Source organism: Penicillium canescens (assembly GCF_028828765.1).
Source record: "Penicillium canescens strain IBT 15451 chromosome Unknown utg000006l_segment0_segment0, whole genome shotgun sequence".
Taxonomy (NCBI): Eukaryota; Fungi; Ascomycota; class Eurotiomycetes; order Eurotiales; family Aspergillaceae; genus Penicillium; species Penicillium canescens.
In genome coordinates this window covers 1,652,649-1,679,504 of record NW_026703968.1, presented here as the reverse complement: position 1 = coordinate 1,679,504, position 26,856 = coordinate 1,652,649, and the positions used below count along the sequence as shown (strand labels likewise).

General features: G+C 49.8%; 10 protein-coding genes across 10 annotated transcripts; 5 read left to right on the top strand and 5 right to left on the bottom strand.

Moving 5' to 3' along the window:
• Window positions 1-536: 536 nt before the first annotated feature.
• Window positions 537-2,123, bottom strand: N7446_009598 (ERF4 family protein; the record flags this gene model as incomplete). The annotated part of the gene is made up of 2 exons (XM_058518343.1): window positions 537-1,598; window positions 2,109-2,123. The coding sequence occupies 2 exons, from the start codon at window positions 2,121-2,123 to the stop codon at window positions 537-539; spliced, it is 1,077 nt and encodes a 358-aa protein (XP_058369131.1).
• A 623-nt stretch (window positions 2,124-2,746) lies between these two features.
• Window positions 2,747-6,327, bottom strand: N7446_009597 (TMEM198/TM7SF3 family protein; the record flags this gene model as incomplete). The annotated part of the gene is made up of 3 exons (XM_058518342.1): window positions 2,747-3,544; window positions 3,619-5,363; window positions 5,418-6,327. 3 exons carry the CDS (start codon window positions 6,325-6,327, stop codon window positions 2,747-2,749), a joined length of 3,453 nt encoding a protein of 1,150 aa, XP_058369130.1.
• A 1,324-nt stretch (window positions 6,328-7,651) lies between these two features.
• On the top strand, window positions 7,652-8,703 carry N7446_009596 (single-stranded DNA-binding protein; the record flags this gene model as incomplete). The annotated part of the gene is made up of 3 exons (XM_058518341.1): window positions 7,652-8,079; window positions 8,501-8,589; window positions 8,648-8,703. Exons 1-3 carry the CDS (start codon window positions 7,790-7,792, stop codon window positions 8,701-8,703), a joined length of 435 nt encoding a protein of 144 aa, XP_058369129.1. The 5' UTR covers window positions 7,652-7,789.
• A 3,759-nt stretch (window positions 8,704-12,462) lies between these two features.
• On the top strand, window positions 12,463-12,651 carry N7446_009595 (uncharacterized protein; the record flags this gene model as incomplete). Its single annotated transcript, XM_058518340.1, has 1 exon — window positions 12,463-12,651. One exon carries the CDS (start codon window positions 12,463-12,465, stop codon window positions 12,649-12,651), a length of 189 nt encoding a protein of 62 aa, XP_058369128.1.
• Window positions 12,652-12,718: 67 nt separating this feature from the next.
• On the top strand, window positions 12,719-13,162 carry N7446_009594 (terpene synthase family protein; the record flags this gene model as incomplete). The annotated part of the gene is made up of 1 exon (XM_058518339.1): window positions 12,719-13,162. One exon carries the CDS (start codon window positions 12,719-12,721, stop codon window positions 13,160-13,162), a length of 444 nt encoding a protein of 147 aa, XP_058369127.1.
• A 745-nt stretch (window positions 13,163-13,907) lies between these two features.
• On the bottom strand, window positions 13,908-15,466 carry N7446_009593 (pheromone receptor; the record flags this gene model as incomplete). Its single annotated transcript, XM_058518338.1, has 2 exons — window positions 13,908-14,836; window positions 14,911-15,466. 2 exons carry the CDS (start codon window positions 15,464-15,466, stop codon window positions 13,908-13,910), a joined length of 1,485 nt encoding a protein of 494 aa, XP_058369126.1.
• Window positions 15,467-18,492: 3,026 nt separating this feature from the next.
• N7446_009592 (uncharacterized protein) lies at window positions 18,493-19,936 on the top strand (the record flags this gene model as incomplete). The annotated part of the gene is made up of 3 exons (XM_058518337.1): window positions 18,493-18,785; window positions 18,860-19,818; window positions 19,887-19,936. 3 exons carry the CDS (start codon window positions 18,493-18,495, stop codon window positions 19,934-19,936), a joined length of 1,302 nt encoding a protein of 433 aa, XP_058369125.1.
• Window positions 19,937-20,288: 352 nt separating this feature from the next.
• Window positions 20,289-23,441, bottom strand: N7446_009591 (phosphatase family protein; the record flags this gene model as incomplete). The annotated part of the gene is made up of 1 exon (XM_058518336.1): window positions 20,289-23,441. The coding sequence occupies one exon, from the start codon at window positions 23,439-23,441 to the stop codon at window positions 20,289-20,291; it is 3,153 nt and encodes a 1,050-aa protein (XP_058369124.1).
• A 527-nt stretch (window positions 23,442-23,968) lies between these two features.
• On the top strand, window positions 23,969-24,922 carry N7446_009590 (Dcp1 family protein; the record flags this gene model as incomplete). The annotated part of the gene is made up of 1 exon (XM_058518335.1): window positions 23,969-24,922. One exon carries the CDS (start codon window positions 23,969-23,971, stop codon window positions 24,920-24,922), a length of 954 nt encoding a protein of 317 aa, XP_058369123.1.
• A 222-nt stretch (window positions 24,923-25,144) lies between these two features.
• On the bottom strand, window positions 25,145-26,372 carry N7446_009589 (bifunctional triacylglycerol lipase/ester hydrolase; the record flags this gene model as incomplete). Its single annotated transcript, XM_058518334.1, has 4 exons — window positions 25,145-25,215; window positions 25,261-25,496; window positions 25,554-25,738; window positions 25,800-26,372. The coding sequence occupies 4 exons, from the start codon at window positions 26,370-26,372 to the stop codon at window positions 25,145-25,147; spliced, it is 1,065 nt and encodes a 354-aa protein (XP_058369122.1).
• Window positions 26,373-26,856: the final 484 nt, after the last annotated feature.

The following is a 26,856-nucleotide window of genomic DNA, read 5'->3' as shown; positions in this document are numbered from 1 at the left end:
TGCAGTTACGTTTTCCGACTGATAAAGCTTACAGAGTCTGACATATATCGGTATAGAATTGTCTGGAAGGAATATTTACGTGGGAAAATGAGAGAATTAGACTGTATGAAGTTATTATTTCTGAAGTAATGGAATCCCAGGGCTGCGAAATTGCAAACCCCAAAAGTAACAATTAATCTAAGAATGATCATATAAGTTTCCCGAACATGAGCAACTCCAACATGTGAGGATCCAGTGTAGCGGCCGGATATGGACAAGGCCAGATCAAATGATATAGTAAACTGGGGCAAGGCACCCTCAAAGATGAGATAATATGTAGACAAAAATGACAGGAGAAATCCCAAAGGTATCAGAACGAATTAAGAAAATATCAAGCCCAAAGATGTAGAGAAGAAGGGTAAGGATCCGGAAAAGGAAAACTGCTGGGGGTTGGATATCATGCAGAGGTCCAGGGGAAATGCAACAAATTACAAACATGTACAATCAAAGAAAGAGAATCGAATGGAGAAGACAGCGTGCGCAAACACAATACACACTCAAACCCCACCAATACCAGTACTCGGCCTGGTATTAGGAGCAGAGGGTGCCTCACTCGGCACGATGCCAACCTTGGGATCAGGGATCTGGATATCAAGCGACATATAAGCCGTCCGACGTAGACTCCAAATATGAACACCGTCCTTAGCCCCAACCTCCTGGTTCCACTTCTCCAACCAAGACTCAACATGCTGCAGTTGACTCTTAGCCCCGGGGGCATTGAGATCGTCCCAAACCCAGCCGGTCAACAAGCCAACCGCACCGTCAAACAAATTCCGGAAACTGAACGGATCAAACGCCTTGATGATACCATCGTTGACAGTGGCAATCACTTTCCGGAATTCCTGCTCAGAAAGTAACGGGTCTAGGATCTCAGGATAAAGATTTGAAAACGTCGGCGCCAGATCACCCTTGATCATCCAGTCTCGTCGGATACGAATCACACGCGTTGTCGTATGCTCATGCGATCCGATCGGGACATGCGGGTTGAGATGGGGGAAACAGGGGTGCGCAGGGCCCCATGCTAGCTCTTCGGCGACATCGGCGGGCGGCTGGCCCGTATTTGAAGGCACAGAGGCAATCTGCGATTGGGAGCGGAGGGAGGTTGTCGACTGGGCGTGGCGTGGGGAGAGATCATCGCGGCGACGAGTTCCATCCTGCGTCAGGTGAACGGCCTCGGGTGGCCGCAGGTTCTCGGTCTCCCTTGCGGCGCTGCCTGCGAATGCGGCTACCATATCTGTTGGGGACGAGTGTTCGCTGCGACGATGTCGGGGTGGTAAGGCGATGCTTGTTCGGCCGCTTTCTGTCTCGCCTTGGCTGCGCTCGACGAGTAGGCTGCTTGGGGATGGTGTTAGGCGGCTACGCCGTCGCTCGGGGACGCTGAGGAGTGGGTAGGCGTCTCTTGTGTGGCCGTGTCCTAGGGGAAGGCTCTCGTCGGATTGGTATGCTGGGACGGTTATTGGGGTTATTCGTGGGACGTGATTAACTGGGTTTGCAAGGCGGACGGCTGATGGGCGGAGAATGAGCGACGGCGGGCTAGAGATTGGGACGCACTGTCGCCGCTGCGCGCGAGCGAATGATGGAGTTGCCTCCACGGGGGCGCGATTGGAGGAACGGATGGTTAAGGATAGATCAGCCTCCCTCGATTGGGATCTCCGGTGGGATGTGAATGACGCCGTTTTGAGGAGAGAAAGGAGAAAGGCGGAGATGGAGATCGGCGGAAAAGTTCTCCAACATACGGAGTATCAACGAGCGTAAAGAATGGAGAAATAGAGAGAAGATTAAAAGATTAGAAGATTAGAAGATTAGAGAAAGAACTTGTGAATGTTCTAGAGCTTCAAATTTGAGTCAAAGTGAGGCGAAATCGTTCATGTATAACTACCGGACAAGTCAAGCTCTTAAGGCATCCCTGCACACCCCGGTTTCACTGTGATTAATCCACCGTAATCCCTTGTTTCATCCTCGATTGCAATTGGGTAGTATGCAGACAAACGCTACAGCTGCATTAGACTATGGCCTGTAGAGGTCTCATTGGATTTCAGCCTAAGTCTCGGGAGTCGGTCAAGACCTACATAGACCTGAGTCATCTCTGTTGGAGAGCTATACCGATTCCAGGACTGCTATTGATACCCTGGCATCTATATAAAGATCAGGCCGAAGACTACAATGTTATACACCAAGCCATTGAGTTTAACGGTATGCATTGGCCACCACTTTGGGTGATACAGGTACTAGTTCAGTCAATAAGTTACCTTGGCGGAAAGCAACTGCAACTATATAACCTTAAAAGCACATAGATCGCCGATAGCTGAGGCGACTCCTCTAAAATGAAAATGCATTTCTCCCTTACATCTTCACTACTACATGTAACGTATACGGTACATAAGTAAACTTGTAGTGTTAAACGATCATTAACTTATACGGGCGACTGCATCAGAAAAAGCGGCTTCTGGATTTGATGCTAAATCTAAACCCTATTTTGGATATCTTTATAATTTACATTAAGAAGCATCCAAATTGAGTAAGACTTGGTTAAGTTATAGGATTAATTACATGATTATATATTTTGGTGTCAACAGACCCCATGGCCTGTGATTGTATGCAAGCAATTCATAATTCATATCAGACAGCATAACAACGATATCAACGCCGGAAGCAACCAAAAATAAATGGGTATCAAATCAAGAAGAGGAGTGAAGAATCATCATCACTACAGCTTTTTATTCGCAGAAGCCTGCATGCGACGCATAGCCTGACGATGCAAATCCGTCATGCTACCACGCTGCATGCCATTGGCAACGGCACTGTCAAGCTGGTTCGACGAGACATCCCGCATCTGCTGCACAGAGCCCCATAGACTGCTGTGCGGTCGATCGGGGCTCACGGCACCACCATTAGGTGGGGACTGAGGAGGGAGAGCAAGGGGATCACGCTTGTTGATGATTTCCTCGCGGACTGATTGGCGCCATGCTGCCATTCTCGAAGCAGATCTGTTTAGCTCTGCGCTTGGAGGGGGTGTTGGGACCGGGGATGGAGCTTCGATGCTGTGGATGCTGGCTGCGTATGGGAATTGCATGGTTTGGCGCTGGAGCATGGTGCGTCGTTTGGATAGAGGGATGTCGTCTTCGTCGCGGGGTGGGCCTTGTTCGATGTCCTCGTCCCTTTCTTCGGGGGCTGAGAGAGGTGGTGAGATAGGGGAGAAGTCGTTGAAGGATTGGCGGGATTGGTTTCGGGATGCCCAAGGATCGTAGCGAAGGGATGTGGATGACATGCGGTTTCGGACCATGTCCTCACGGACGGCGAGGAGGGGAGGTGGGCCGTTCCATTTGGTGATTGTTCTGCCTCCTTGGTTTCGGGGGCAGTGAGGGTCAGGAACGGGGTCGAGGCGCTGCGTAATCCTGCCTGTCCTTCTTGAGAGTGTGGTAGTTGGCCAGTTGTTGATCGCAGCATGTTCACCGAGCCAGTCGAGGCGTTGCGCGAGATCGGGTTTTGCATAGCTTTGCTGAAACTGTTTTTTAAATTGGATCGAGGCACTTCGGGCGAAGGCGCCGATGGAATCGCAACAGGTATATGAGCTTCAACCTCATATGATTCAGTCCTGTTCACAGCTGGAGGTGGTTGAGCATTAAGAGGCGTCTGTAGAAGACCGTCGACATCCACAAAGGCGGCAGTTTCATGCACATCATTAAAGCCTTCTACTTCAGGCTCAATGCCGAATTTAATGGGCTCCATCTCAGGAGTGTCGGCATCTGCCAGATGCTTGGCCCATTCGTTTGTGCGATAAGAATGGATGATTCTGGATGTTTGCTCAGGGAGCGATTTGACTGTTGAAGCATCCAGTTTCTTGATGACCTTCTGTTTCTTGACCTTCTCCATTGGTTTGGGAATGTGCAGGGGAATGACTTGCTCTTCGGCGGTGTCGACTGTAGGCTGAGCCTCGGTCTCTTGCATAGTTTCAACCTTGGCATCCTTCTGGGATGGCCGCTCCAGTGCTGCGGTTTTTCCCTTCTGGGTTTCTGGTGCATCTGTAATGCCGGGCTGAACATCCGTCGCAGGCGTATCTGGCGATTGAAGTGGGTCAGACATGACCGACAATACAGTCCTGTCTAGAGGGCTTGCAATGGTGCTTTCAATGGGAGTTGGAGCAACGGTTTCAGCAGTAGTCGCTAGCTGAATAGTTTTGCTTGCAATGGCTTCGTCGGTAATCACTTTACCGGCATCGTTTTGGATTGATGCACCCGTGACAACGCCGAGTCCAGCTTCCTTGGAAACCCGAGAATCAACCTTGCTGGAAACAGTCTCTTCGACAATGTCATTCTGTGCATCTTGGTGCTCTGTTGCGCCTGTATCCAGGGAAAACCCAGCTTCTTGAGTGGCGCTCTCGTGGACAGCAGTTGACTTGCTTTTTACCTCAACAGTACGCTTCTCTGGCAAATTCTCGGACACAATGGTTTCTCGCATAGGGCTCTCCTCAACACGCTCGTGGATATCCGATGCGATACTGGAACAACCCATGCTCATGTCCTGGAGATCATCCACATCATCCACCACGCCATACACAGAGGAAGAGTCGTCATTGTGAACAACCAAAGCCTCCTCAGACTGGGAACTGACCTTTATGCCAGTGCTGTTCCGCCAGGAGAGCCTGTTCAGCAGCTCTTTCCCAGACAAGCGTCTTGAGCGTGATGTCCCAACCTCCGAGCCAATGTCTGCCCCGTTTTCAGAAGAATTGTCATTGTCCTCGCCGAGGACATGAGTAACAACAGGCGTCTCAGGTCTGGCTTTGGAGTCGACATTCCTCTCCTCGGGCTTCTCGGGCCCTTGCGGCTTTCCTTGCTCAGGCGATTCTTGAGCACCCTCCTCTTTCACTGGCTCGAGTTCCCGAGCTTCATTGCCATTCTTCTCGCTATCGGCACCAGCCTCGGGACTCTGCATCTCCTTAAGCTCAATGCCGCCATCCTTGTCGTTGTTAGAAGATGTGAAAGCATCTGAGCCGCGCCGCGAGTCTTCCCCAACAGCCGTTTCGGATACTGAGACGGTCTTGCCGTCGTGGCCATTGCCGTACGTCATTTCCCATTCGGCACGTTCCTGGATGTTCTTCTCTTCCAACTGTCGACCGGCTTCGGCATCCTCTTCCTCGATCTTCCGCTCATGCTCTTTACGCTCGTCCTCTTCCTTAGCTCTGCGCTCCTTGATGACTTTCCACAGCCTAATCTGCGAAATAACACCTAGGACACTGACAATAATCGTCACGGCAAGCTCAACACGGATATTGCGGGTGACCGGGTAAGTATCAGTCTTGAGCGGGAAGATATTTTGGTTCAATCCTTGACAAGTCAGCAAATCAGACATCTTTCATAAATAATCATTTGTGGACTTACCCCAGATATACAGCCAGAATTCTTTCAATCCAGCTCTGCTAAAGCAGTCAATGCCCAAAACCAATGCCGTAGCACCAGAGAAAGATGAGCATCCGATTAGGCCATATGGACGCGTGTAATGGCTGAACGACAGGCAATAAAACCCAACCGAGAACGCGATGATCATGCCGGTTCTAGGACCATTTTCGGTCAAAAGGCCACCAGATTTCAAGGCGAGGAACCACATGCTGAGACAGAAGCCGCCCAGGAGGCAGCCCAATCCTTCACAGATCTCTTTGAAAACGAGAGAGAGACCACCAAAGACGGCACCAGTGAAGAAGACGGCTACGACATAACCGCCCTGTACAGCATTACTCACGGATGGACTCATCACGTATACAATGAGGACGGTGACGCCCAACGCAGTGAGGAACGCCGTTGAGAGGAAGATTTGGACCCATTGTTTGCGGACGCCAACGAAAGCGAGGATTACTCCCAGAGCCAGAAGTATAAATCCTCCAACTCCCCATGCTGGCGTGATTACCGGCTTGATAGGGAGTCCGCCCGAGTATGTCGGCCTCGCCGAATCAGCCGCCTCTTGCTGGGAAGCGGCAGTGGCTCCATCGAGTGAGGGGACGGTCGAGGTAGCTTCAGCGGCCGAAGCAGTTGTTGATGCGGTGTTCGTCGTGGTAGCCGTACCTGTACCAGTGGCCGTGGTAGTTGCTGATGTTGATGTTGATGTTGATGCAGTTGTTGATGCATCTGTTTGTGTTGCTGTCGACGCCTCGCTGGATGTACTCTCTGCCGCTTTATCTGAATCCGTTTCCTGTCTTGCCTTTATCTCGCGTCCCAGACCCTGAGCTGGGGCAGCTAATGTCCCTGCCACAAACAGCAGGGACAGAATCAATGTGAAGAACACAGACCACCTCATGGTTACTGTGAGATGAGATGAAACGCGAAATGCTCGGAACTCCAGAGATGAGTCGCACAGGTGTTATAGGGACAGGCACATATCCCACGCGACAGCAGAATTAGGGACGTGCGTATTAATTATTGGGATAATTGGGATGTATAGGAAGAGAGTCGAAGCAGGAAAATCAATAAAATAGCCCCAGCCATTCCACGCGGGGCCAGGTCTAATTTGTTTTGCATATTTGAGATTTTATTTTACAATAAAAGAATTAAATGGATAATCCACGCGAGTTGACTAGTTTACTCTCTACTGTACATTAGTCCCACCGATCGCGAATGTGGCCGATCTAGCAAGGATCGGCTGGCATTGGCGTCCCTCGCAGTCAAATGAGATTGCAAGCTCTAGCAAAGATCTTCCTGCGAGTGGACTCGGTGGTCTTAGCTCGGCGAATATTCCTGTTCAGGGGAGCCGAGATAATATTAGCGCTATACTTTCGGAGTACGGAGTACATGGACGTGTTCAGTGTATTTGATATTGACTCATACCAAGATCAACGGAATGGAATTGATCTGTCATAACAGCTACGAGTTCAGAATGGACTCACCGTAATTTACAATTTCAAGTCCAGTGAGCAGACATAGGAACAGGCCCTCGAGCTCGGGTGGCGCCGTAACTAGGGGGTCGCCAGCCGATCTATCCAGTTTGCCCACGCCAATACTTACAACTTCCACCTTTGTCCAGCAAGCCCTGTAGCTAGGCCTTACCCCTGCTAAGCCATTGTTGATGCCCTGCAGCTCGACGTGGTCGGGCCGCTAATTGACTTTGGAGAGAAGCAAGGAGCCAGTAATGCATCTGAGACAACAGCTATCTTAATCTCTCTCGCTCAATCAGCGCGCGTTCTCGCAGCATATGCTGCTGCTTTGGGATAGCGCCTGTTGATCTGCCTATCGGTTACTTCTTCCAGTTGGTGTATGCACAGTTATACATGGACAGTTGTCAACGCGGGACGTTCGGTTGTGATGGTATGATGAGTTAAAGCTTACGGTCTTGTTTTTCCGAGTCGTGGTCGAGACTGGCAGTGCTGTTGGCAGTTGCATTGGCGCCTTGTCTGATTCCAATCTGGTCGCAACTCGACTTCACGTTTGTTTCTGTCATTCCCTGTCGTTGGGTTCACAACGTTGCAGCTGTCAATTTCCGAGCCCCTGGGCGAGCTGGGGTGATGTTATATGGAGAGCTCACCCATACAGTGCAAGAACCACACCCAACCAAGGCCAACTCCAATTCCAATACTAAATCCTACGCACGGAGTAATAAAACAAATCATATTAATCCCTGCCTGTGTCCAATATCCAATATAACCCAAATAGTCCGACTCGTAAAGGGGCAGATCTGGTGGTCACATGACCCGTCGCGAACATCGCGTCTCAACCTCATCACAGTCCAACACCAGCCAACACAAGCCCATCCACTCCAACATACCATGTCGTCATTCCTCAACTCCCTCCGCCCTGGCCTGCGCATGGCCAAGACGGCCACCCAGACCGCCCGTGCCTTCAGCTCCTCGCCCGCCCACGCCCTCGCCCGTCTGACCGTCACCGGCCGCCTCGGTGCCGACCCCGAGCTGCAGGCTACTGCCTCCGGTCAGGAAATCATCAGATACGTTGTCGGCTCTTCCCACGGCCCCCGCGATAACCGTCAGACCAGCTGGTTCCGCATTACCAGCTTTGCTGAGGGTTCCCAACGTGATCATCTGCTTAGTTTGACCAAGGGGTAAGTGGACTTGTTTTATCTGGATGGCTTGTTAGGGTTGCGGTTACGGGAATTGGTTTATCATTTTGTCGGTGGCAGGTTATTGTTCGCGGATTGTGTCGGTCTGCATGCATGGCTCGATTCCTGTGCATGGGGATAGCTTGAGCTTAAGCTTGGGCGGCTGTGCATGGAACATTGTACATGGCCCATGAGGATTGCATGGACGAACCTGTTCGGTACATGAGCTTTGACATAGCAACCTGCCTGCAGACGAGCGAACAACCCTAGCAAACCTTCTTTCTGGCATTTGATTTCTACGGTGTGGACGAGGTTGGGGTTCAATTGGAGATATGGACATATTCAATCCGCGCGCACCCAGCCCTGCCACCGACATTTACCACACAGACCAGACCAGACCAACTAACACGCCTTGCTTCTGCAGAACACTCGTCCTCGTTGAGGGTGATGCCAGCCTTCGCACCTACGACGACGCCGAGGGCAAGTCCCGCACCGGCTTGAACGTTATTCAGCGTATGTCTCCATCCTCCATTTATCCCCCAACATCCAAGTCTAATTTATTCTGTTGCAGGCTATATTGAGGTCCTTAAGCGCCCTTTCAACGCCGACCAGGAATCTCAGCAGTAGATACGTTGTATCTTTGATAATGTCTTAAATCAGGTTTCTGTTGGTCTGGTACGGGTCCTCGACACAATAGACTACATGGAGACGGTGTGTATCTATGTGTCACGGCGTGTCCGGATGTAGCATGTTTGTGCTAGCGATGGATGTTTATGGTCATGGTGTTTATCCCGTTTCGAGCTGGCTGGGTTGATGGCTCTTCTTTTGACTTTGTGATTATCTTGTACTTGTATATCCTGAATGTACTTCGTTTTGCCGTCTTTTGTTCTGCGTGTAGTTGTGAGACGGAATATTAGGGCTTCCTTTTGGAAGGGCCTATATGAGATACAGTGATAGCGTGGCAGGGAAGACGGTATTACTGCCGCGTGTGCTCAATTGAGATGTTTGCATCAAGGCTTTCCATGTATAACACTACTTGCCCAGATGCTGATGGGTAAACCAACCCTAACTCATCGAGTCTGCAGCTTTCACATAAAATATGAGGACCTGTGGAATTGACGCTGAAAATGACCGCTTTTGAGGCCAGAAACGGCTGGCTACCTTTCCACCCGTAACTTTGGACGTCCAGCCGCCTGTAACACCACTATTCAGCACCCGCCAAGCACTGCTAGTCATCCACCGGTCCTCCCTTGAATGCATCATATGCTCGGTTACTTCAAACGAACAACACCAAGGCACCGGCCGATTCAACATCAATTTCAATTTCAAACACTCTTCCTTATATCTCGACTTTCTCTATGATCAATCAATATGCTATCACGCGATACGAAATGCGGGGCACTCATCACGACTATAATCGACGTAAATCGGCACCTGAGTGGGAATACAGCTGCGGATGGTACCGAGGGCAGTTTGAACTGAAATAGCTGTTCCCAGACGCCATCAAGACATGGGCGTTAATAAATTTGCGCATGTCATCAGTGATATGAACCTCATCCGATAATAATAACTCATCGCACACGGCAAGGAGCTTCTCTTCATACTCGATGCATACTTTTCTCACCACTTCGCGTGTCTTGACGGCGTCTATGTCATGCTCTCTCATAGCAACTGGGACAGCATTCACAATCCGAATATTCCGTTGTTCAAAGTCATCGAGCTCTTTCTGCCAACTCCACAATCATTCGTCAATCCACAACAGGCGGACATAAGATTGGAAACAGGTTGGAGGATCTCCAGCTCGGATGGTGTGAGAGTCAACCCCATACAATACACTGCCAAGGGTGAATATTGCCTTTATAATGTTAGTTGTTACTTTATAAACATTAATATACCTACCTCATCGCAACATCAATAATCCGGTAATTCACATAGTCCTCGACCGTCTGGAAGTCGGTTTCATTTCTTGATTGGGCCTTTTCCATCCAGGCTTGCCACTCGCGGAGAACAGGGATCCCCCGAGTATAATCATATTCCAAAAAGCTTCTGAGAAAAGGGACCACAAGCCGTGTTATAGGTGATATTTCCTGTGCCTTTTCACCATTGCTCGCGAAGATCTCGCTTACTTCATTAAGAGTCTGGCGTGCCTAGATTGAACCAAAAATAAATCAGCATTGTTATTTCATCCTAAATGGGTCAAACAAGGTGTACCTCCTTAGGACTCATTGCCTCTGTTTTTTCTAAGAGTATCATTAGAATAATCCAACCATGATTGATCCCATAATTCAGCTTACCATCGAGGAAAAGAAACAAAGCAGTGAGCTTGGTCACCTATGCGAGGGGCTCTGGCTTAGACTCCGCGAATATCATGGCATTCCAGTCCCCCGTGATCGGATTACTACTGCCAAAGTTTTCTTTTGTTCCATCATTGACGATAGTTTCCCAGCTTTTGACAAATTGTGCTTTCGCCTCATCGCCTATCTCGTGATCTGTATGACGTCGGACAGGAAGTATTGTGAAACATCCATACTCTCTTACTTTCTCCGCAGAAATGGCCTCGGAGTAACGCCAGTCATTTCGGTGGTCAAGTATAGCACGGCTCATCTTCCTTCCTTGGACAGTGTAATCAGGGACAAACAGCACGAATCAAACAGCAGGAAGTCGGCTGCCCTATTATGATATATACTTGATAGAACTGAGCAATGACAAATATCAAAGTAGGTTGGCTCTAGTTGGCCAAAAGCAACTAAGAATCAACTACGGTAGGTGTGAACACCATTGCAAGGCCACCCCACTACCCAGTCATGTATGATGTGTCACAGAGTGTCTCCGTGGCCATTCTTAGGGCCAACATGAGGGGCCATATCTGCATGAGAGTGGGGAAGTATACGGAAAATGCAGCCATTCGTGGGCTCTATGTCGAAGTATCTGATCCTATCTATTACGTTATACGCGACAGCAAAACACAGAACCGACACTGGTTATTCATTGAAATCACTGTGAAAAGAAAGCTGATGTGAGTCAGTCAGAGATCTGCTCAGAATAGTGACGCCACATATAAGTGCTTGTTCGAAGCTCATGAGCCGGATAGACGAGTCCGTTGAAAGTGAACCAGGTCAAACCAGTGGTAAGGAACAATGATGAAAGGCAGCAATGCGAAATTGGAGTGATCCACGAAGTGGGAATCACGTTCCCAGCTTACGGTGTCGTCGATAAAAGATAGTGTCTCCGAGGATCATCATCATCTCTATATATCTGATTTCAACCATGCCACTCAACTACTGCTTTGTGTACCAGGTGAGTTTCCGGGAGCGCGCAACATATTACGAATTTTGCATGCAGTGTCACCCAAAAGCTTCCTTGGTCCTGCCATACTCGCTCGCTGATCAAAATGAGTGTTTACTCGAAATGGAGCCTTGCACCGGATGAAAGTAAACGTGGTGGCCAGCGCGCAAGTCAATACCGCCTAATAAGCTATATTTTCCGAAGAAAGCACTCCACGATCGACGCATTTCTGCTGTTGTGTCACCAAAACCTGTTCTTCTTTGAGCTATATGAATCTGTACACAGTCGGTCTTACGTCTTTTATTCCGTAATATACAGGCTCATGCGTTCTTGGCGAGCTCGCGGGTACCCATAGAGTACCCAAAAAGGCAATATGGCGAGGTCTGAGTAGATATAATACCGTTCATAATAGGGCGATAGAGATAAACGATCAGCTCGCACATAAATCACGTCATCTTATTAAAACCGTCTGTTCATGCATGTTATCAAAAGCGGATAGTTTATATGGTGCCGTTTCGCTCCGGCCAGACATATAAAAGCTCAAACCCCAGGCCCAGGCGTAAAATACCGTGAGTCTTCCTATTCTCGCACTTTCACTGACATGGATATTCACGCCTTGAGAACTAGAAACATGGAATACCGATATTCTTCCATAGTTGATCCGTCGACTATGAGACCGAAGGACTATGCAGCGGTATATCCGTCCGTGTCCATCAAAATCAGGATACAGAGGACTTGGGTTGCATCAGAGCCCGAGAGGACTGGAGGATATATGTTGCCCCTTTAGGGTTTTATAAGGGGAGCCTTGGCCCCAGATTCAACTTATTATCTGTGGCTTTCCCGGAGACTCCCCCAGAGCGACTGGAGATTCTAGCTTATTTAACCGAGTATATATTTCTCCATGATGATGCCGTTGAGACTGTTGATCAAGCCAAAGTTAGTTCATATATACGACCCCATTCACCTTACCTTCACGCATTGCCGAGTTGACCAACAACTTCTTCAGGGAGACAAACAGAATGATGAAGCGCGGGATGTGTTCCGAGAAGGAGCCAAAAGAAGGAATTCAAAACCAGAGGTGCCACCGGTAGGAAGCTCATGATGGGCAAGGTGACAGAAAAAATACTGGCAATCGATCCAGGACCTGGATCAGCTGCATTAGATTTGTGGGTAGAGTGGTTTGACAAAGGAGCCGGCCGCCGCAACCACAGCCAGTTCGACACCCTGGATGAATACCTTGAGTATCGCATTCTTGATGTAGGAAAAATGTTCGCCAAAGCACAGCCCTGAGTATTAAAGCCAGAAAAAAACTATTTCTGATGGCATTAGGTACCTGACAGGCGTTGCGACCTTCGCTATGGGCCTTAACATCCCGGAACATGAGCTTGAGCTTCGTTCACAGATTTGTCGGCCGGCCTGGGTCGTGATAGGGCTTACCAACGATCTCTTTTCGTTTGACAAGGAGTTAGAGGCGGCTAACGACATGGGTGCGAACCATGTGTGCAATGCGCTGTGGGTCATGATGCATGAACAGTCCATCAGCCAGGACGAAGCAAAGCAGCTGTGCCGACAGAAGATGGGGGAAAACGTCGCAGAGTACATCGAGGCTGCGCAGCAGACGAAGAACCGAGCCGATCTATCTCGGGACCTGCGCAGTTTTGTCGAAGCAGTCCAGTATGTCATGAGCGGCAACCTCGTGTGGACGCTCGACGCCCCCCGGTACAACCCTAACGTCACTTACAACGGCCGCCAGCTAGATTGGATGGCAAATGGAAGTCCAGGTAATAGAGTTCTGGCCTAAAATGGTCCTATTATGGTTCCAAGGTCTGCTAAATCGGACCGCGAATCCAAAAGGTTCGATTCTGTTGTGATATGTTGGTAAAGAGCTCGGTATTTGTTTCCAACACCCACTGATTCCTGATTCTCAAGGCATCAACTGCTGAATCAACACGAAGCCCATTTATTTTGCTATCAGAATTATGTAGAAATACACATCTTAAGTACTGTGCAAGGGCCTTATTGGCTATTCTAGTATTAGTGCATACTGCATCTCTTGGAACCGATATAATATGAGGCTGGTGCAGATCGGGAATCAAGCGGCCCCGGCGGTATTAATTCCTGCAATGTCTATACGAAGAACCAAGTTGATTTTCAATCAACTTGATCTTCTCATTGTATGTATAGCCCCAGTCATTCCCTCTGGTACTAATAACTTTCAATCTTTCCTTTGAACTACAACAGGTTATGAGCCCGGGAGCAAACTCTCGGGTGCAGTCTCTACTCATCTAAGAATCAATTTAACCCTCTTGATTAAATATCCACCCCAACTACAAAATCTCCACCAAGCCCCAGGTCCTACAATCATCAAGCACACAATCCAAACAGATGTCATTCAAATCTCATAAATTATGTTATGTTAAAAAGTCAATACCAGGAAAGAGCCGAATCCGATGTGCAAAGGACCAGACGAAAGACAAGTAGAGACAAGCATAAGTCATTAAACCAATACTCATCTATCCATCCTTACCCAATTCAAGCCACACACCTCAAACCTGAATCTCACTCTGCTGGCTAATAACCTTCTTAACATGAATGTAACTCTGCTGATGCGGCGGCGGCGAGGAAGCAGACGAAGGCCCAGCCGAGTAATCCCGACTACCACGCGAACTTCCAGCCCAGGCATTGGTTAAAACAGTACGCGAGTGCGACGGAACAGAGAGATCGTCCAGCAAAGTCGCATCAGATTCGTGCCTGGCAGACTGACGACGGAACAGAGAGAATGGGAACTTATCACAGAAGGTCTTCTTGGCTGGTTCGTGGGTACTGCATGTACTATGGGCGGAAGTCAGATGGGATGGCTGCGCCCCACCCTTTTCGAGGTCGTTGTAGGTAGCGCGTGTTGAATTGAATACACCCATATGCTGTTGGTGTTCACGTTGATGCTGATGCATGTTCCTGCTCTTAGGTCTGGAGAAGAAAGACCTCGCCTTGGAGCTAATCGTCTCGACGAGGGTTGTAGATGTAGAGACATGGCCATTGGTATGGGGGTGGAGCGGGGTGGCGTTTGAATCTGCCGGCGCGGTGATACTGGGGAAACAATATCCCAACCCTAGATACCAGCAGGTAGTGCGATACATGCGGGCAGCGTCACGGCCGAAGCCGAAGAAGATGAAGATCATGAAGCCCGATGCGACGGGGGTCCAGCGGTCGAAGAAGACGACGCCGTAGGTGGCGACTTTGTTGATTGTGGACCAGTTTCCATTGTGGATTCTATTCCAGGAGTAGGGGTGCCAGGGGAAGGAGAGGTGGATGTCTGCGTAGACGACGTAGGCTTGCAGTGGGAGGATGCAGATTAACATTGAGAGGGCTAGGAAGAAGAGGCGAAGGAAGCGCGATTTACTGAGGTTGCTGCTGGAGGCGCGGACGATGCTTGCGAAGTCGCTGCGGTATTTGTGGATGCGCAAGAGGACCAGACCTAGTTTTTGGTTGTGGTTAGTTGGGATGAATTGGAGGCGTGGGAAGTGTAGATCGGATTATTGGGGTGCTTACAGCAGTAGTACGCTGCGGCGAGGCAGATTACCGGTGGCCAGATGAATGCCAGTACGAGGCTGACCCAGCTCTCGTCAAAGTCATTTACACATCCTGAGATGGAGTATAGCAAGTATCGACTCTTCTGCCAGACGATGTGGGTGATCATTGCAATGACTGGGACCACCACGCAGAACAACATGTCCATGAATCGATTGCGCCAGCGTTGGCCCTTGCTTGGGACCAACGTCGCCCGATCAGTGTCCAGGACAATTGCTAGAGAACGGAAGATGCACATCAGGGATCCTGGGACACCGACATAGCCGGCAACCATGAACTTGAGTTCGATATCGCAGAGGCCGGCACCATCCCACCAGGAGTCCACGTCGTCGTTTGGCCAAGTCAAGGCATTGATGATGTTAAAAAGGTTGAGCAGAATTGACCAGGATACCAGACTTGTTGCAGGGAAATTGCGGTTCTTTGCATGTAGAAGCAGCGGCGGGATGCCGAGAGTGATAGAGAAGAATGACAGAATTGGCAGGCCCACGGCCAATGGATGGCGCTTAGTAGGATCCATATCGGTCGATATAGAAGGAAAATAGCCTTTTAACACTTCGAACCTCATAAATAAGCTCGAATTCCTAGCGATTGATCAAGGAAAAGAAACGGAAAGGAAAGAGGAAGATGGACGAGTTCAACCCATCCTCGAAGCCGAACTATATCTAGCTGGAGGTAAAAGAGATTCTGTGTCTAAATTAGAGCCGAATAGGGAGAATCAGAATCAGGAGAGTTGATTCAGTGTGAAGATGAAGGTCAAGACATGAGGGTGACCTGAAGAATGTATGGGTTGCAAGGCAAAAGACACATTTTCGAGACCCATTTGCGACATAAAGAAGAACATAACCATTGAAAGGCTATTCGGTTCAATAAACAAGGCATCACAGCTGAATAAAGAAAGTTGATATGTTGATGCCAATGAGATGGGGGACCAGTCCGCATTTGGGACTCAATAGAGCCGGGGCTCTATTCGCATTCCCCCCGGGGCCATCCGTGACATTCCCTGCCTCGTGAGAGGGCGGATCGACGTGGACAGTTCATTTGGTCCATCGGTATCTGAAGTCTAGCCCGTGAAGTAGAACTCAGAATCTGAAGGAGGTGGAAGCTGGAAGGTTGGTAGTTGGTCCAGACTTGCGACCTCGACTGCATACAATACCCGCCAAGTCAACGTACCATTTCTGAGCCCTCCATATCACAAATACACGAAAAGGGCTAGAATTTAGAATTCAAGTCTATCTAGTGACGGAAAATATTATCACATCATCCATATTCATAGTACTATTATTTAGCCAAAGCCCGTCATCGAGATGCCTATGCCAATTGTAAGGATGGGATGTCGCGCTCCAGGATTGCTCATTCGCATTTTCACACTCATGAGGCTCCGGCTTAGCTTTTGTGAGAAGAATACATAGACAGACCCTCAGGCGCCCGGGGAGCTCAAACTCACCCTCGACTAGCTGCATGGTTATGATCACCAGCTTCCAGATACTGCATGCTCTGGATGGGATCAAATCTCAGCTGGTAATTTGGGCTCATTGGAATCTTATTGCCGGAACGTAGCCTCCAGAGTGCTTGTCATGGTAAAGGCCTGTGTACGTAGTTACCATGAGCCGAAATGTCAGGACTGAGATATCTTTCATCGTGTTTCCGAAAGGAGGGGAGGAGGTCCAAGGCGCCGACGCTTCTCTCCAACAATAAAAAGCAGTTTGAAACTCTTCAACCCAAGGAACCATCAAAGTACGCGTTCGACAGTAAGTAACCTGTAAGAACGACTGCAGGGTGTTTGTCCAAAAAGCTGCAATAAGATTGATTGGAGATAATCGCTCTAACCATACACAAAGACGGTGGATCTAGATCGTTGAGGACAAAAGAGAACCATAAAGGCTCAGATGGGGCGCTTTGTCTGATATCGCATTCAACAGCTTTTCCTGGCTAGGATAAGAGTGCCAAATGCCGAGAGACGCAGACTCTACCAAGTTGCAGGGAGTTCTAGGTCAAAAAAGGCGCTCAGGCCATTCAATCAAGTGTGGATCTTAGATATAGAATCTTATCGGTCGTCTGCATTTTCATGGAATATAGTATCATCCTGAGAGCTGTTTGGAGGCCGAGAAATGGCAACTGGACTGACCATCTTCGGGGCGGTAGATTTCGTGACGAAAGCAACAAGACAGAGGTACGCCCAAATAGAAGTTCTCTTTCGAAGCCTTGCGAGATGCAAAACTCCACGAGTATATTGAATGCATATGATGAATCCGGTCGGACAGCAACCCAGTTGTGTTAATAGTCATAAGCGAGAATCTAGCGAACACTATTTTGGGAGACATATTCATGTTAAAGACCTTTTCTATCCCTCCGGAGCATCCACGGGGAGTAGAATGTGGCTTTCTTGCTGCCACTCAGATCAACCGCCCTTGGGTGGCAAAGATAGTTCATGTGATTTTGAAGTCTCTCGATAGGTAGATGCTGCTTGACTCCAGGATCTGAAACGTGAATCTGTCAGGCAGATACCGTCACCGGGGTGCCACTCTCTTTCGCTTTGCGATTCCGAGTCTGGGGTGAGGATAACTATGGGCGCCTTCCATTCTCAAAATTACTTTAGAAGACGTCATCAGAAGTCAGATGAGTACGACACAAACAGGAGAAGTATAGGACCCTATACCCCAGGGGCTGGAAGCACTATTCAACTTAAAGATTAAGCCCAACCTTGGATGGCCTATAATAAGCACTGTGGTGCCTGTACCAGCGAGATCTCGTCCACAGCTATATACAGTAATTAGCTTCCCGGATTTTTTTTAACAAACACTTTGAGGTAAAGATACCGTCAGGAACTAGTGCTCGAGTCGTTGGCAAAGAAAGGTTCACTTATTCCACATGGTAGACTATACGCGAGTAAATGTAGTGGATTTTGTGAGCTTTTAAGACCTCTATTCTTCACCCTGTTCCGTTTACTGAGCGTATACAGTAACTAAGCCCTATAGGAACCTTGGAACCTTGGAACGATTCTGCTAGTTAGGTACGTATTTTAGCCCCCATGAAGCAGCCGGTCTCGGGGTTTATTCACTCCGCTTGGCGGCTTGGCAGAAGAAACTACTTCAGTAGATGTTCCGTTAACCGGCCCTCTAGAAACCTTGGCAATTTATATGAATCCAATCTCCGAGATTAGTTGTAATTGGGAATGGACCGAGACTGGATTTGGTTGCCTTACTGCCTTAGCATGCGCCATTACCGGATGTGAGCCGAATAATGACGCGGGGAGTGTGGAGACTGTGAATATCATCATAGAAGTTGACGCTTCTATGTAACGTAACGTTCGTGGACTTTATCGACTTGTAAGCAGGGATTTATCGTATTGCGTTATGAATGCGTACATCAAAAGCATCACATTAATTATAAAGCAGGCTAACACAAAGAACCGGGCACAACAGATCTCCGATCACCGATCTACGAACCGGTTTGCATCACACCTGGCCTCGGCTGGGGAAAAAGCAATTCTACTCCAAGAAATGCACCTTTCACCTTCATTCCCTGTCAATCAATCCAAATGCCATGGCTGACCCCCCGTCCCCCTTAAACCGCCGCTTATCGCAAGCTGAATGGCAGCGTCGAAACTCGACATTATCAGACTCACTCTCCGAAGCCCGTAACTCCATCCGTTCATCAACCGACGGCCTCTTTCTACCGCGCGTAACCGAAGAACAGCCCCTAGAGGAATCCCATTGGCATTCAGCGCCCCTGGGACTCGCCCTGCTGCCAGCGATCGCGGGCATCTTCTTCCAAAATGGCAGTTCCTTCGTGACCGATGTGACCTTGCTGGTGTTGGCTGCGATCTTCCTCAACTGGTCTGTGAGGTTGCCTTGGTATTCCACCTTGCCCCGCATAACGTCACAAAGTTCACAGAGACTAACACCAACAGGGATTGGTATCGCTCAACCCAAGCAATCCGCAAAGAAAGTGGACTTTCCGATCCAGCCACATTCGAGGATGAAGCCGAGGCCAAATCCCCAGATAATCCAGAACAGTCGCACCAGCACCACCACCAAACATCAGCAGCCGCAGCAAGCAAAGAACTCCAAATCCACGAACTCGCCGCCCTAGCTTCCTGCTTCATCTTCCCAATAATAGGAACCTGGCTCCTACACGGCATCCGCTCAAGCCTCTCCCGCCCCTCCGAAGGCCTAGTATCAAACTACAACCTAACAATCTTCCTCCTAGCCTCCGAAGTCCGCCCAGTCGCCCACCTCCTAAGACTAGTCCAATCCCGCACAATCCACCTGCAGAGAATAGTCTCGGACGCAGAATCAGATCCCCGCGATACAGTAGACCAAAACACAATCCAAGATGTAACAAAACGTCTCGAAGAGCTGGAAGCGCATATTGCCGCGACGGTAGCCGCGCGTCTCCAATCGCAGAATCAATCCCAACATGCTGGGGCTGGAATCGGAGCTGGAAACCTCTCTCTCAAACAACAACAAGACCACCCCGATTCCCCATCCCTGCTCACCCAAGCAATAGCCGAAACCCGTCGCTCAATCCAACCAGATATCGACGCTCTGAATCGCGCTGTGCGCCGGTATGAAAAGCGCACGGCGCTGTCAACCCTGCAGACCGATCAGCGGTTACTCCAGCTCGAAACGAAGGCGCGGGATGCGGTTTCGTTGGCTGCTGCTGCGCAGAGAGCGAGTGCGTCGCGACGCACTGGGTATGCCGTTATTCTTGTTGATTGGGTTTGTGCCTGTGTTGTGATTCCTGCACAGGTTTTCTTGTCTGTTGTTGCTTTGCCTGGTCGGGTTGTTTCTGGGTGTTTGGATAGTGTGCGGCGCATCTTTATGCCAAGAAAGTCTGGTTCGAGGAGAGAGCGGTCGAAGGGGAAGGGTGGGGTTGTTGGGGCAGGGGTTGGGGCGCAAGCTGGCTTGCATCGGCAGGTTGCTGTTGGTGTGCAGAGGAGGGTTGGGGGAAGGTTAATGGTTCTGGGGCTGGGGAGGTGGATTGAGTCGGACTTTCGTTGTTTCTGGTGTCTGGGTTTGGGGTTTGGGATGGGATGGGATGGGATGGGATGGATGGCGTTTGTATATCTCGGGAACTACTTGGAACAGATCTTTCGAAGATAAGATGTGTATTAAATGGGAAATTTGAATGTTTTATTGAATCGACTCGATCTAGAATCAGTCTTTGTTTGGAGGGAGACATGAAGGAAATGGCATTATACAACGTTGTACAGAGACATTATGCAATCAAACACAACTGGGGCAAAAGTCAAGTCTATTGCACAGGTGAAATACAGTCCTGTTCACAGATAAGTTTGAAGGACGCAGAGAAAGGGACCATTCAAGGGTGGTTAGAGATCAGCGTCCACCCGATGGACCTCGATCATCAACTCCAATCATCTTCAAAAAGGGTTCAATAATTGCTCGTCTGCGCTCCTCGGATGCACGGCGTTCTTTCTCTTTAGATGGCATCGAAGCAGTAGCAGAAATAAGCACACGTGCAAAGATGGATGATAGGGCAGTCTCCACAGCCTGTCTGCGCACTGCGGAGGGTTTTGTGGCTACCGGGTCGGTGGTGGTAGTAGTGGATGTGCTGGTGGAGCGGTTCTTACGGCGGAATGTGCCGCCAGATATAAATGCAGCAGCAGAAGCTGGTGTGGGAGACTGTAGTTCCGCTGGTTCGGATTGTTTATCCGCTGATTCATTAGACGACTCCTGCGTCTTTCCATGCTTTGAGGAAGACGAGGATGGTCTTGGTGCGGTCGATGGCACTGGGGCAACCTCATTGGCGATACGAGCAAGCATGAAGGTGACAAATGTGAATGAGACGCTGTGTGCTGGTGAGTACGAGAGGTTCTCGAGTACCCAAGCCTGGGTTTCTTCCCAGTTCAGAGGCGGTGCTCTCGATTTCTCGCGTGCGATCATTTGTTGCTCCATGTCTTGCCATACTGATGCGGTGACGATGCCATCTCTAAGTGAATTAAGGAAGGTGAGAAGGGTCTCGGAGAGGATCTCCAAACGGTGGAGAGATGGGACCTCGGGTGCAAAGACTGATGTAAGAGACCCGTTGGTGTCAAGGGCTTCATAGACTAAGACCAGCTGAGCAGCGCGATCCTGCGGGTCCTTGAGGGTCCACGTATCTGGCTGGAATGGCCATGACGCTCCAGAGGGCTCTCTTGTCCATGGTGCTTTATGCTCCTCGGATTCACCATTGGTCATACTCCATTCTGCCACGGCCCGTTCTGTCAACTCAGATATTGCTTCTGTCAATCGGAACAGCTCTCGGGGTGCTGATAAGCGAACTTCGGGGGATCTGTCCGCGCAGGATGGATGAGGGACGTCTGATTTGGCCAAAGTGCGAGCACCCTCTTCTGGCATACAGGTTAATTCATCCACAGAGAAACCGAAGCTGGTAGGCAGCCAGTTCCCAAACACAGAAATGAAATGATCACGGCCACTATCCACGTGGAGAACTAGAATCTCTTCTAGTTTGACCTTCCTGATATTGAGCAGCCTGACGTGTTCGATGTCATGGACGCGGGCTGTGATATCAACATTTGCCACTTCACCTGGGTGGAGGGTATGGTTTCCAGTTGAAGACGCAATTGTTTCACCATCGTGGCTCGTGCTTTCTGCTGATCTCGTGACATGGAGGTCAAGCCACTTAGGTTTTTCGGTGTCGGAATGCCGCTCTGCGAACGAAAATGTCGCCGAGGTACCGCTAGTATTGGCAATAGTCAGGGATCGATGAACTGGCAGATGGAAGGCGACATCCCCGAGATCGACAGCATTTGGATCTTTGTCCCCAAGTTTCTCGTTGCCATATCTGTCCACCACAACAGTGAGACCCGGTCGCGCCTCGTTCTCGGCCTTGTCCAATTCGCGGGCTACCTCTTGGTGAACCTTGGATTTGAGTTGGGGATTCACCGCATCAAAGGTCAAGGTGAAGATGGCATCTATAGGCTTGTGATCCGATGAGAGAATACCTTGGTGGGACAGGTAGTGGTCTAAATGGATTGCATCTTGCGATTCGTGTGATGCAATCGAGGCTGCATCCTCTTCCCCTTGGTCTTCGTCTGAGATGTACTCCTCTCCGCTCTGTGCACCGTCGGTATCAGGGTCATATTCAAACAAGACATTGTCGTCGGCGACGGCCTTATCCAATCCGCGCGCCTTCATCTCCTCATCCCTCTTTCGAGCCTCCGCGGCTTCCTGGTCCAGCTGCTCGTGTTTTAGCTTATCCCGGCGGGTACGGTATAGAATACGATCACACCAGCTGGGCCCCCGATACTTTTCGCTAGAGTCGAACGTGGCCACACTTCCAACGTCGTACTTGTACGTCGGTAGGAATGAAATATGGCCTTCCCGCCATCCCTTGTGGAAGGCTGTCCCCTTCCTTTGTTGGAGTCGCAGTTGATCATGCGGAAGCAAAGATGAGATTGTAGTTTGAAGAGATGCCGGGTCGTTATGAGGATCGATTTCTTCATCTGTGACGGGATTCGTGTCCTCTTCTTCGAGGGAAGACGGATGCGGCTTATCTTCATCAGAATCGGTATCTGACTCTTGATCATGGGCTGCGGCCTGTTTCTCCTGGCGCGCTTTATCGTACGCGTTGACAGTGTGACGGGCAAGTACCTGACGCACATCTTCACCAGGAATGTCATCGAGGCGATAATTAAGGTCACCAAACCAGAAAATGAAATCTTCATCTCCGATGGCATCGCCCGACTCATCAGATGCACCAATATCGGACTCGATTGGCTCAAACCTAGTGCGTTGCACAATCTGAGAAGAATCCCAATTGCGACGCTCTACGCTGTTTTTGTCGGATCCTGCTGCCAGGTGGGAATTCACAAAGACCAAACGAGTCGTCTCGCCCAGGACCAGACGTGTTGCCACGGCACCCTTGTTGCCCATATAACCCATTAGCCCTGTGCCAACAGAGGTACTGCTGACAGACGATATGCTCTCGTCAATTGCAGGCGATGCATAGATTAGAAGTAACAGTCCGATCAGCTGGATCTCGGAGACGAGCTTATATCCCCGGGGCAATGCTTTGTGTACCGCTTCCTTCCATCGCTTAGATGGTGCCGGGTCCGCGTAGGGTCGCAGTGCTTCTGCTGGAGAGGAGACATCCACAATTTCTTGCAGGCCTAGAGCGTAGAGATCGATCTCTTCGGGGCTGCAGTGAAAGGGAGCAGTCTTGCCCGCGGTTGAGTCTGGGCTTTCTTCCGGGGCAAATTTCGGACCAGAGAGCTTCTCGGACACCCCTTCGCCTTGGACGAACCACTTTCCAATGTCTTTCTCGGTGCCGGAGATCGAGGCAACGTTCCAGGTGCCAATTTTGACTCGGATGTTGCGTTTGCGCGTGTACTCCGCTCTTCTTTTTCTCACAGCGCGCGAAAGTGATAGGACATCGAGGCCTGGGTGCTCACGTTCTTCCGCGGATTCCGACTCGTGGCCCCCGTGCTCTGACGCTGTCGGCGACGTCTGCTGTGAGTTTGCGCTCATGTTGGAAATGAAATGTAATTGTATCAAAGAAAGGCGAAAGCCCTTTGCCTGTCTTGAAAGTGTTCAGGTGTCTATTGGCATATATATGGTGGCCTGGTATATGCATAGGCAGCTGGTGTATCGGCTTGCGGTTCTTGTCGGCGGGGGGTGGGAGATAAGCTAGGAGGTTCGTCACAAGTGGAGAACAAGGTGACTAGGATTATTTTCAGGTGAATCGAGAGAAATGAGAGGGTCCGTTGTAGGTTGCGACAATAATCCGATCATCGCATCGTAGAGGTCAAGCTTCCCGGGACTCGTGGCGTCATCACATGAGGGCGCGAGAACGTGACTGAAAGATACCGTAAGAGAATAAGCCGATTGCCAACTAAGAAGCAAAGTGAACAGGGCTCCGAGTCGCAATTGAAGAGGAAGAAGAAGAAGAGAAGAAGAAGGGCGGGGAGCTCAGGCCGGAAAGGCGGAGCTCAGGACGATGACGATATGCCGCTCACCTCAGCGCCTTCCACACAACACACTATCTGCACGCAGAAATGACCTCTCGCAAACCCCGACGCCAGAACAATCACACTACAACCGACTATGAATCAGACACTGCATATTATTCAGACATGCCGCAAGCTGCACCCCCGCTCCGTTCCAACGAGGAACTGAACCTCTCAGTGATCCGCCGCCACAAGCCCTCCGTGACCTCGATCCTCTCTCTCGCCCCCTACGCAGTCGTCTACATCTTCAGCCCAACAACAAAACAATGGGAAAAGAACGGGGTTGAAGGGACCCTATCCGTCTGCCAGCAAACCCAGGGCGACCTAGGTGAAGAACGCTACAGCGCGTTCGTGCTCAATCGGCGCGGACTCAACAACTTCGATCTCCCTCTAACGGACGGCGAGAATGTCGAAATCACCGACGAATACGTGATTCTCAAGGCAGACGAGAGCGCTGAAGGCGAAACGGGTCAGAATGGCATTGCCGACCCCTTGCACCCACAGAACATCGCCAGCAACAACCAGAGCGGCAACAACGTCCGCATCTACGGTCTCTGGATCTATTCCGAGCCGCCACCGAACTCGACCGCCGAGGCTCGCACCATCAATGCTCAGATGATCCGCGAGTGCGCTACCCACGCTGGGCACAGTATGAAGCTCGCCCGTGAGCGTCTCGAGGCTATGCGCCAGTCCAATATGCATGTTGCTGCCGCTGCAGCTTCGACACAGCCCGCCCCGCTGGAAGAGATTCAGGCCAGTGTGCCCATGGGACGACAGGTCTCGTTGAAGGAATTGTTTGGTCAACAGCGCGCTCAGGATGATGGATGGAGTGTACGTGCGCATCATATTAGCCCCGAGCAGCTGGCTCAGCAGGCTGGTTATCAGAATATGATGCATCAGCATATGTCTGCTCCTCATCCGCCGCCACAGCCGCAGGCAGATGTGCTAGGTGATCTATTTCGGAGGGCGGGATTGGCGTATCAAGGGAATGGACAGGGATAGTAAGGCGTCGGTGCTTCGTTTCTTTGCTCTTGATCATTTGTTTACAGGGCGCTTGTCTTATGTGATTCCTACTGCATTTGGATGACTTTATCATCTATCATCTGGGAATGGGCGTAGCTATTCTTGAGATACCCGTTACGATCTGCACCAACGGCGAAATTCATGGGCTTCAGTTCTCCTCACTTGTTAAGTAAAAGTGTAATATGTTCATGTTTTTACCATCTAGGTAGATTCCCAGCCCACAATCTGTTTAATCATCCCCGCGGTCTTACGGGCCATGATATCACTATGTTCTACAAAGGTCAGCGCAGCAAGACAAAATGAGAATCAAGACTCACTCAGACAAAAAGCATGTGGCAATTCCTCCTCACAAACCAACATAGTCGGTCCCTGCCCTTCCTTACGCCCCCGCACCGCAATAATCTCGTCCCTCGTCTGATCAGCGACCCAGTGATCCTTCCCTCCAAAATAGAAGAATAACTTGGTAAGAGGCTCGCGCGCCGTTGCGGCACCCCAGACATCATCACTCCACTTATCAGAAGTGATAGTGCGCATTTCATCGGCAGCCATATGTCTATATAGACAGTTAGATCATAGGGAGAACACCATATCATAGAACAATAGAACATACAGAGCCTGCCTCACCCCACCAGAACTTCTCAAAAAGGAACAAGTCGCATCCAACGCATGAGACGGGGGATCATTCATAACAAACCGCACCAAAGCCCGCAAAATAGATGCCGGAAGCAGCAACGTGAGCAGTCTCGCGAAGAACCCGACTACGGCGGCGAATCGAGGGATTATTGATAATAAAGTCTAGACAGAGTCACAGGATTAGCTTTAGGGCAAGACCGTTCAAGAGCAAACCAAACCATACCGTCAATTTTCGACCAGATGCTGAAGCCGCAATATCAATAACAGTAGGGAAAAGCATCGCGCCACCGATAATATCAAAGTCGCGTCCCTCTCCGGGACTAGCCTCGCGATGGCGGCGTAGGATTTCCATGGCGATATATGCACCAACAGAATGTCCAATTAGAATGACTTTCTGTTTGCTTCCGGTGGTTATGGGACTGATTCGCATAAGGGTAGTAAGTTTCCCTTGCACGAAGCGGATCTGATCTTCAAGGTCTAAATCCAAATCCCAATCGTCGGACTGGGTCTTTTGGACTTTTCTTTCATGGCTAGACGGGTTCTTTTCATCATTGAGCTCGAAACCGCCGAGAGAACAGCCATAGATTTGGAATGAGGGTTGATCATTTCCATTGTCATTCTCATTCTCTGGGGTTAGATATTTTGATAGGAGGGATAGGAATGGGTGGTAGTAGCCGATCAGACCCGGATTGCCGGAGATGAAGAAGATTGTTGTTTCAGGGGGTTGGATTGGATTGGACCCTGTGCTTGTGCTTGTGCAAGTGAGGAATGTGTTTGGTGTTATTTCTGGTGACATCTTCAGGGGGTCTTTAGGTGTAAATGGGGTTGTCGGTTAATGGTATGCGTAGGGATTAGACGGTCTCTGGCTTGGTAAGTAGGACCCAGATAGAGTAGAGATCAGCTGGGGCACTACAGTAAATGGCATGTGGCTTGATCATTGGTTATTGATCATTGATTAGATTGGGGATCATTGTATTGGGATTGGGCCCGTTTGAATTGGAGAACTTGAGGTCGAGCTCGGCTAGTGGATCCAAGTCCCCCATGTGAACTCTACTGTCGGATATAGTGGCGCCTCAACAGACAACAAAGACCTGGAAAAGGCGCTAACAAAGAGGTCCAGGGTGTTTATGTCCTGTCGAGGAGAGCTCTATGTGGGATGTTTGCCGTCGTTTTTCTGTACTGCCTGACAAGGGCACAGATCTTCCAAGCCTTACGATAAGACACACTACAGAGCACCAAGGCAAGAAAGCAAGAAGATTGCAAGATATATTGCCACACGA